This window comes from Orycteropus afer, unplaced genomic scaffold (genome assembly GCF_000298275.1).
Source record: "Orycteropus afer afer isolate SDZICR_OR568_19922 unplaced genomic scaffold, OryAfe1.0 scaffold00008, whole genome shotgun sequence".
NCBI classification, from domain to species: Eukaryota; Metazoa; Chordata; class Mammalia; order Tubulidentata; family Orycteropodidae; genus Orycteropus; species Orycteropus afer.
Genome location: NW_006921595.1, coordinates 13,415,695 through 13,425,697, shown reverse-complemented (window position 1 = coordinate 13,425,697; position 10,003 = coordinate 13,415,695). Strand labels below are relative to the sequence as shown.

Genomic DNA, 10,003 nt, shown 5'->3' with positions numbered 1-10,003 from the left:
AAGATGAGTGATACACAATAAACTCCACATAAGAGAAAGCAACAGTATGTCAATAAGATCTTGAGTTTAGCAATAAAAGCTTCATAATAAGACACAGGTACCCTAGATCTCTACCAGAAAAACACATAAAAAATCCTCCAAAATGTTCACTGCTAGTCTCTTTAGATATGTACAAGTTACAAAGTATAGGAGACAACATATTTATGTTCTCTAATGAACAATTTACCAATATTAAACACAAATGTGGATAACTCAATGTACTGACTATAATTTTACTAAACAACAAATCTGAAAGTATAATTCATGCTAAGTAAAGGATTAGAGAGTTTTTGTTTTTCATCTAAAGATTGGGAAGCCCCTGTAATACATTAATTTCTATCTATAATGTTTAATTTAAGTAACTACCATTAGATGGTGGTTTTCTCATTAGACGTTTTTTCAATTCATCATTTAACACATATATTTCCTTTGATGTGCTGACTTTTAATAAAGTATAGATTTATTGTGCCTATAGATTCAAATGTTAAACTGCTTCATTTAAAATATTCAAAATTATGTCTTAGAGTACATTTTTTCCTCTATAATTTAAATTCAGCAGTTTTAACATTTTAATCTTATTCTTCCAAAATAAGCAAAATCCCTTAAAACTGGGATTATTTTGATCTATTTTGGCTTAAACAATACATTTCCCTTTAATTCAACTTTTTTTTCCTAATGAGTAATATTTGCTGAACAGTTGCCTCATTCATGAAAATGGCAATGAAATACTGCTTCTCCGCAATAAACTTCAGTTATCCTTGAAAGACTGCAACTTTCTACTTTCTAGTCTATGCACCTGACTTTGAAAGTTCCAGGGTGGCGAGCAAGGAACTCCAGGGGGCTTTCCTGTGGCTTCAGGGAGAAAAGGAAGACACTTGCCCTGCATACTCTGAGACTCCCTGGAGAAGTCTAGTTTGTTTCTCTCCCCACTTGGATTCCAAAAGGTAAGTGCTAGGATCCAGCTTCACTGAACACCCCAGGCAGTTTGATGTTTCCAGAATGAGAGGATACATAATTTACAGAATCCCTAGACATTTAAAATGTGCAATGGAGCTGCAATTTCTACTCAGATCCTCTGAGCTACAGGATTAAAGACCACAGTTTTGTGTGGAATCCTCTCCTGGTAAAAAGTATATTGGATACATATGAGGTCTGTGACCTAACTGTCATACCAGCATCCTCCTAGGAAAGTGACCAACGAAAGCCTTCCAAATTTTCAAATTTGAGAAGGTGAGTGAGAAAAGAGTAGTATGAATAATAATAATTTCTTACCATACTGAGTATTATCCAATATTTATAACTACTACAAAATTTTCAAATAGTATCAAAGTTTCTATAAAATAACTTCATTGTTAACATAACTTCACACTCCAGATAAATTGGTGCAAGTTATTTGGAGCAAAAACTCAAAACCACTCCACTGAGTAAGCTTTCAGAGATTTTTTTAAAAAAAGAAAGAATATACACATGCATACTGGTTGTGCATTGTATAAAAGGGTCGTAGCTCTTTCATCGGAAGGAAGACTGGGCGATCTACTTCCGTAAAGATACTGCCTCAGAAACCCAAGGAGGGATTGCTATGAGTCGGAACTGACTCAATAGCAATGAGAGCTCCTTCATACTTGAAACTGCAGGCATCTATAGATGTGATTCCATTTATGGATAACAAGATAAATATAAAATGTTACATTTTTATTGCAAAAATGAGTAAGAAACATTAAAATTCAGAACTGGAGGACTTAAGAAGTAATGTGCCAATGTTATGAAAAGTTAATTAGCTGTCAAAAACTACAAAGACTGTAACGATCTAGTACCTAACTAACATGATCTAGGGCTGTGAGACCACCAAGAATTCTAAACAAGTGATTTGTATGCATTCTGATAGTCTCTTGATTGGTGCTTCTCAAACTCTAATGTGCACAAAAGTCACCTGGAGACTTTGCTACCACGCAGATTCTGATTCTGTAGGTTTGGGTAGCACTGAAATTCTCCATTTGTAACAAGCTGCCAGGTGATGCCAATGCTACATACTAGCCCTGGGGTCACCTGGAGTAGCAAGGGTCTAGAATAATACCACAATGAAGTTCCATTATGTGGTTGAACATGAAAATATGAGCTCTCGTTTGTGCCATCGGAGAATAAGTTACCCAAACTTATTTTAAAACATTTCCTAAGCAACTCGCTTAAAATACCAATCTTTTAAATTAGTTCTTAATAATGTCAATACTGTTAGTAACTATGCCTAGAGAAAGATCTTTGTTAAAGGATTAAAAAAGACAAGGAATTCACAATGACATTTTACAAATATTTACAATTGTACACAAGACTAATAATATCAACTTTCACTTTCTTGTTGTGTTATATTTTTTGGCCATAATTTAGGCTATTCTATTACTGAAATTAAAAATATCAAATTTATTTATATCAAAAACCATACTGCATTCAGGACTAATGAATGAAAACTGGTTCATGCCTTTTGAAGTATTAGATTTAAACTTATGGCTAAAGCAGTGATGGTCAAAACTGCATCCATAGTGTAAATGCTTAGACACCTTCAAGACATATAAATTTTTCATATATCTGAGCTTGTCACAAGCAGGAAGAAGAAAAAACACTAGTATCTTCTCTTTGTGTGCCACAGCTAGGGGCTATGGATAAAGACACCACTGTATATTAATACATATGTATATTAATAGTAAAAGAGCCCAAGAAAGGAGTGCACAGCTCCCAGGCCTTCCTCCCCATCCAGCTTACTCTTATCCTTAGCACTGCTGTGTCTCTCTCTGACTCCAAATTACTACTTAAACAGCTTTGATTTACAGGGAATCTCAGTCATAGCTGAAATGACCACCACCAGCAAACACCAACCTTTTTGCATCAATGTAGAGGTCTATACCATCATACAAGCAAGCTGGTGTTTACTTCTCAACTGGGGGAAGGTAACTAAATTTATTATCCCTTCTACATCATAATAAGAACATTTAAGATAGGCCTGTCACAAAACAACAAACATACTTTTTTCCTTATACTTTGTAAGTTTAAATTTAATAACACAAATGACCCTAATTAAATGCCTCTTGTCCACATTTCACTATTCTTAATTTTCATAGATGGAAAAATAATATCTTTCATTTGCAGACAAGCAGTTCAGTCTTACATGGTTGGTGTTGGCATCTTGAGAGCTGTGCTGCAAGATTTACAATGACTTCCAAGAAGTCTTCATTGATATGTGCTTTGAATCATACGAATCCAAAGTAATTAGGCTTCCCAAAGTCTAGGGGCAGGATAAATCAGCTTTATGGCCTATTATGCCTTAGGAGTATAAGAGACTTTCATCTGATAAACCGAAGCAAAACACTTCCAAACAACACCTGTACCAGCAATCTGACTTCTGATTTAAAAACATCCAAAAGATAACAACAGAAATCTCCCATCTGTCCCCTGGAATCATATACCATTCATCTCCTCAAATAATGTAATATTGCATTTTTCTGCTGCTTTGAATAAACTGTTCTAATCTTAAAGATGATCTTGTTACAAACATTTTTATCAGAGATTTCACACACCATTTTTGTTTTTCATAAGCCTGTTTATCACACGGGCTTGCTAACCGGCCAGCTGTAGAGTTTCCGGGACTCCCCATTTGCCTCACTCTCTGTAAAACAGCTCCCAAACTTGGACGTTCTCTTCCCACTCTGAAGGTCAAACATGCAGCTACCAAAATAGGAGTTCTTAAAACAAAAAAAAAATCTCAAAGCCTCACATATGATGTCGCCAACCTGACCAAATAAACTACCAAAATTTATCGGTACACTGGCAATCTCAGGGCAAAGATAAAAAGAAAAGAAAGAAAAGGACTCAAACCAAGTGGAAAAAACATGATCAAGAAATAAAACCATATTTCAACATACTGCAACCTAGACATTATTCCCTTCACAAGGTCAAGGTAGCCTTCAGAATTTAGACATGAGCATTCCTCTCAGGAATAGGCATGAAAGACCTACGGCACTTTCATACGAAACAAAGGAGTATTTCCAGATTAACTGGTTAGTGAGAAAAATGCATTAGAAATTAATCTGTTGACAGAGTAATGCTGATACTAGGAGGTCTCTGCTGACCTGACTGATGCTTCGTTGGCAGTTCAGTTCTTTCAGAAATGTAAATAAGCTTTTCCTCTTGGAGACTACAGGCAGAAAACCTATTGGCGTCTGTCCCAGTCCCACAGCCAACAGCAGGTGATGGGTTATGTGGGCCTGGGACACCACTGACCTGTTCAAAGGATTTACTAAACACAGTAGCAGCGGTCTTTGCCAAACCATGGCTACTAGGCTTAGGCAGGGATTGGCTGGTTGTTAAAGTCAGTCTCTTCAAAGAGAGCAGCTCAAGATTCTCACTTTGAGCTCTCTGAGTTTGTTTTCGAGCAAAGTGATCTTTGCAAGATTCCCCTGTGGTTTCTTTTTCTTTTCCTCCAGTTTTGCTTCCTCCTGACCGTCTCTGGTTCTTTCCTACATTTGTCTTGTTACTAGAATTATGACTACTGTTTGATAAACCCGACTGGCTGGTACTAGACGCAGCCCTGGAATAAAATCCCTCGTCAACTTCAGATATGTCCATCAGTTCTTCTTGACCTGTTAAATCTGTATTTCCTAAACAAAGAAATAACAAAGATTAATTAACATTAAGTATTTCAAACAAGAAAACATCCTTTTCTTAATGACTGACATCAAATCAATTGTACCTTAAATGAATTTAATTTTAGTATAATTTCATAAGGAAACAGATTATAACAGAACAAAATCAAAGGATAAATCAAAACATTTGTTCTATAAAATCTTAAAATAGTCCATTGTGATTAAATGACAGTAATTTAGAATATATTAAATTAAAAGCATGCCATAAGTCACACCACACTGCTTTTAGAAAGAATTCTATTATTCATGCAAAAAATCAGAAACAATTAGAAAAAACATCACACAGTAAACCAGGAGTACACTCTCCCTCAGTAGCAAAGCAATATGAAAATCGAAGTTCTTACCAAGGGACTTTTTTTTTTTTTAAGTGATATTAGAATATTTTAAACACTTTAAAAAAATAAGGTTATACTCTATATTATTTTATGAAGTTTTTTTTAAAAAAACTAGACTATAAATATCTCAGGCTCTAAGTTATTAAAATTCTAGATATACAGTATCGTTCATATCAAAGATTTTAAAAAATATAAAGATGCAAAAATCATTTTAGATCTCAAAACATAAGCAGAAAAGTTTTGGAATTTATTCAGAGACAATATCTGTATGACCATTCCAAAGAGCATTAACAGTCATTGAGAAATTGTGGTGCATAATTCATGCATTTTGATTATTAGGTGACATGCAAAGTTGTTGAGACTGTGCAACTGTTGCTTAAACATGCAGCAGTGGCCCTTTGCCATGAGATACCTTGGAGTGCAGTTATAAAGTGCTCTGCTAAAACTGCACTCTGCCAGGTGAGTTTATTCCATCCTCCAGGATTTTTCTTACAGATTTCTGCCTCCTGATCTCTGGCAAGCCTTTGCTCTCAGTTCTAGGATCTGTGGCTGTTTCCTGCACACCCTGTATATGCTGAGCATCAATCTCTCCTAGTGTTCTGCCTTTTTCCCCATTCCCGGTTCTCTCTCCGGCCACACTTGTGACACTAATCTCAGGAATAACAAGGTTGCCCAATTCAGTAGTATCATTATTGTTGTCAGGTTGCTCTAGAATTGAAGATGATAAGACAAAATGATGGCTGAAAACAAAACAAAATAAAAATGCGAAACAAGAAAAACAAGACTCAAAATAAAATTGGATGACTGGATGTTATGAATTAAGTCAAATATTTGCACTGTAAAAAATTCCACAATTTACAATACTCTGACAACACTGGAGACAACAGAGTTATGTTCTTTAATTTTAAATGACAAAGAAAAAATTCACAGAGCATCACTTTATGGTCTGGATTTTCTCACACACACATTTGACATGGAATATGAAACAGAAATATTTCTGTAAATCCAAATAGAATTTCTATTCTTTTTAAGATAGCACTATGACCACTTGAACTTACATTAAGCCTTAGGGAAATGCTCAAGGATGGACAGCCAAAAAACTCTAGCTCTTGTCAACATTAACAACTACTCCATTTAGGAATTCCCCTTTGTACACGTAAAATTCTATTTTTTAAAATAGATTACATTGAGGCTGACCTAATAAACCATGCTATTTTGAAAAATAGTTATTAATTTATGATATCATGGTCAGTAATGTCACAGGTTTAATCTTTGTCTCACATCAATTATCTCTAGTATTAGTAAATATTAATGTGGTTATCATATAATTAAGCAGTTTATTCCTTCACACTTATTTAATTCTATTGATATAAGCCAGCTTGTAACAGTTTATTACAACACTGGAGAAAATTTTAAATGGATTTTTTAAAACACTCTACAAAGCAAATTTGGAAAAACAAATTAGCTGTCAATCTTTTATTCTGCAAACACTGTAACAGAGATAAAGGAATGAAACTCCTTAACTAGTTAATAATCTTAGACATGATTTTATTCAGTATCCTATGTCAAAAAGGCATGATTTTATTTAAGGGTACCGAGAAAATATCAGTGGCAAATGGAGAAATAAAACCATGACTATTTCTAGAATGCACTAGTAATGAAACTTAATGTCAAAACAACATGAGACTATAAAGCAAGGTATACTCTTCAAAAACAAATGTAAACCACAAATCTGCTGGAGGGGCATAACCAGGGCTTCAAACCCATTAATCCTGGTTTGACCCTCTGCTGAGAATTTGCATTTCTACCCGAGATATACTGACTCAGAATGTACACTTTCACAAGATCCCCAGGCTTTATTTTTTTTTAACTTGTGGTGAAAACATACACAATAAGACATTCATCAACATAACTTCTACATTTATAGCTCAGGGACATTGATGACATTTTTCATGTTGTGCCACCACTATTGCTGTCCTTTTCTGAAATATTCTACTACCATTAGCATAAGCTCAATGCCCTATAAACAAAAGCTTTCCCTTTCCCCCTCCCTCCTATCCCTGATAACCACTAATAATCTCTGATATATACACATATCATTTAGGAATTTAGGACCACCTGTGGTCAGCTGAACAAAATAGGGATGCATGCCCTAATTTATGGCATAGAAGCATACCCCAACAACAATGATCTGAACATTTCTTCGTGTGTTTGTTGGCTTAATATCTTCTTTGGTCAAGAGTCTATTCATGCCTTCTGCCCATTTTTTAACTGGACTGTTTGTCTTTTTAATGTTGAGGCATTGATGTTTTCTATAAATTTTAATGATAAGTCCTTTGTCAGATATGTCATTGCCAAATATATTTTCCCATTCTGTAGGTTCTCTTTTTACTCTTTTGGAGAAGTCCTTTGATGCACATAAGAATTTAATCATTAGAAGGTCTTAATCATCTAGTTTATCTTCTGCTGTTTGTGTATTTTGGGGTATGCTTCTATGCCATAAATTAGGGCATGCGTCCCTATTTTTTTCTTTGAAGAACTTTATAGTTTTAGGCTTCATATTTAAGTCTTTGATTCATGGGAGTTACTTTTTGTGTAAGGTGTGAAGTATATATTTTGTTTCATTTTTCTGCAAATGGATATATGTGTTTTGCCCACACCATTTGTTAAAGAGACTATCTCTTCCCCATTTAATGGATTTTGGCCCTTTGTCAAAGATCAGCTGACCACAGGTGGATGAGATCCCCAGGTGATTCTTACGTATATGCATACAATAATACCAGAAAGGTACACACTTACTAGAACAATCAACCGCAAGAGAGCAAAAGGGCGGTGTTTGCCCAGGCATAAAGCTAACAAGGCAGGAAGGAATAGGGAAAGAGGAAAAGGGAAATGGTAAACACAGGGAGGAAGTGCGAAGAGTGCTGTTACATGGTGGAGATTTTAATGAATGTCACAAAACAAAAAGAGTATGAATTGTTGAAAGGAAAACAAATCTGTGCTGTAAACTTACACCCAAATCACAATTAAAAAAAGAAAACCCTATTGAGCAGTTCTACCATTCATAAAGGAGCTCTGGTAGCATAGTGCCTAAGGCACTTGACTGCTAACCAGAAGGCTGAGGGCTCAAACCCACCAGCCACTCCTTGGAAGGAAGGTCGGGCAATCTACTCCTGTAGTGATACTGCCTCGGAAACCCGAGGAGGGGTCGCTATGAGTCAGGTCTGACTCTATGGCATATAACAACAACCACCACCATTCATAAATGGAGTCACCAGGACTAGGGATTGACTTGAGGGCAACCCACAACAACATACACTGGTGTAAAATAAAAGCACTTTGAAAATAGTTTTTAAGAATGTCATAAGTTTATGTCTTTTGACCTCATAATTTTCTCTCTAGAAATGTACTCTGTGGTTTTAGTAAAAATTCAAAGGTACATATGTATAAATATTTTTGTTTCAGCGTTTTAAAAAAGCTTTTTGTTACAGAAAAATTTATGCCAATATAAAAGCAAAGAGAATTCATAGTAAATCTGCATGCGCCCATTTAAAAAAATTAACTCATGGAAAAATATAAAACAGAATTCAAAATCATAAAAAAGAACAGAATTACTGATCTGACAGTTGGAGCCCCCAAGACTGTGGCCCTTAGACAACCTTTAAAGCAGGAACTGAACACACTCCCCAGAAGCCACTTTTCAGCTATAACGTGAACAATAATGCCTGTGATGAACATCCTCCTCAGAAAAGTCAACCATACAAGGCCAAATCAGCAACATTTGCCCCAAAACTAAGTTCAGAAGGCAGGAAGGGTCACAAAAGCAGGATGAAGAGAAATGGGGAAGGAAAGAGAAATGGGAGGAAAGGGGAAGAGAGGTGTCATATTGAGGGGATTGCAACTAATGTTATGAAACAAAACCTATATAAATTGTTGAGTGGGAAATTAATCTCCTCTGTAAACTTTCACTCAAACCACAATAAAATGATTTGTTAAACTGTAGATTCTAATTAGTGTACCTGGGATGGAAATGCAAATTCTGAACAGGATGTTGAACCAGAATGAACCAGTTGGAAGCTCACATAACCCATTATTTTCAAGTACTTTCAGTGATAGCATTAGCAAACTGTCACTAATGGTGCTAACACCTGTGAAACAATACCAGGTTGGTCAAAGAAGAGAGCCCTCACACATACACCCTATTCCTGTGATTCCCAAACTTTGCTGAATATCTGTATCACCTGGAGGTCTTTAAAACTACTAATGCCTGGCTTTCCCCACCCCACCCCCCATTCAGATTTAATTAGTTGAGACAAGACATGGGCATCAAGACTTTTAAAAGCTCCCAGTGGACTAATGTGCAGCAAAGTCTGGGAACCACTGTTACATTCTGATTCTTTAAAATTCTGAAAACTTAAAACAGAAGTTTTTATGGATGCCCTAGATGGTCTATACCCACCAGCATTATGTGCTTCTGGCGGGTCCTCTTCTCAGAGCTCCATGTTGTCCTGGGCTGGGGTGCCAATGTGCTGGTATAATAATTTCCCCTTAATTTAGTGCTTCAAAAACTTTTGACTAAGGGTTCTCTAAATAAAATTTCTATTTCCTAGACATGCCTAAGCATGTTGGTGAAGCTGCAGTACCCTGTTAGTTCTGTATGCTCCCTAAAAAAGATTTAACCGATAAAAAGTTCCAACCAAGCCTACTCCCAATTGCTTGCTAACAGTTTTCTTCAAATTGAGGGCAAATAAAATCTTTCCAGTACATGCCAGAGGGCACTGTAACTAGGAGAAAAACACCATGGTGCTGTTGACTAACAGCCAAGACTTGTTCATTTACATTGCAGAAGCAGTTTCACAAAAGAGCTATTAAAGGAACCTACGGTCTAAAAAAAGTTATGAACTATGTAAACTAGTAAATTCATAAAGCCAATGAATA

General features: G+C 35.8%; 1 protein-coding gene across 1 annotated transcript in view; it reads right to left on the bottom strand.

Moving 5' to 3' along the window:
* Positions 1-4,110: 4,110 nt before the first annotated feature.
* FAM126A (family with sequence similarity 126 member A) overlaps positions 4,111-10,003 on the bottom strand; it is a 92,761-nt gene continuing 86,868 nt past the window's right edge. Inside the window, exon 11 of the mRNA XM_007946563.1 lies at positions 4,111-4,685. Coding sequence (XP_007944754.1) covers positions 4,111-4,685 — 575 coding nt within the window. The remainder of the gene's footprint in view (positions 4,686-10,003) is intronic.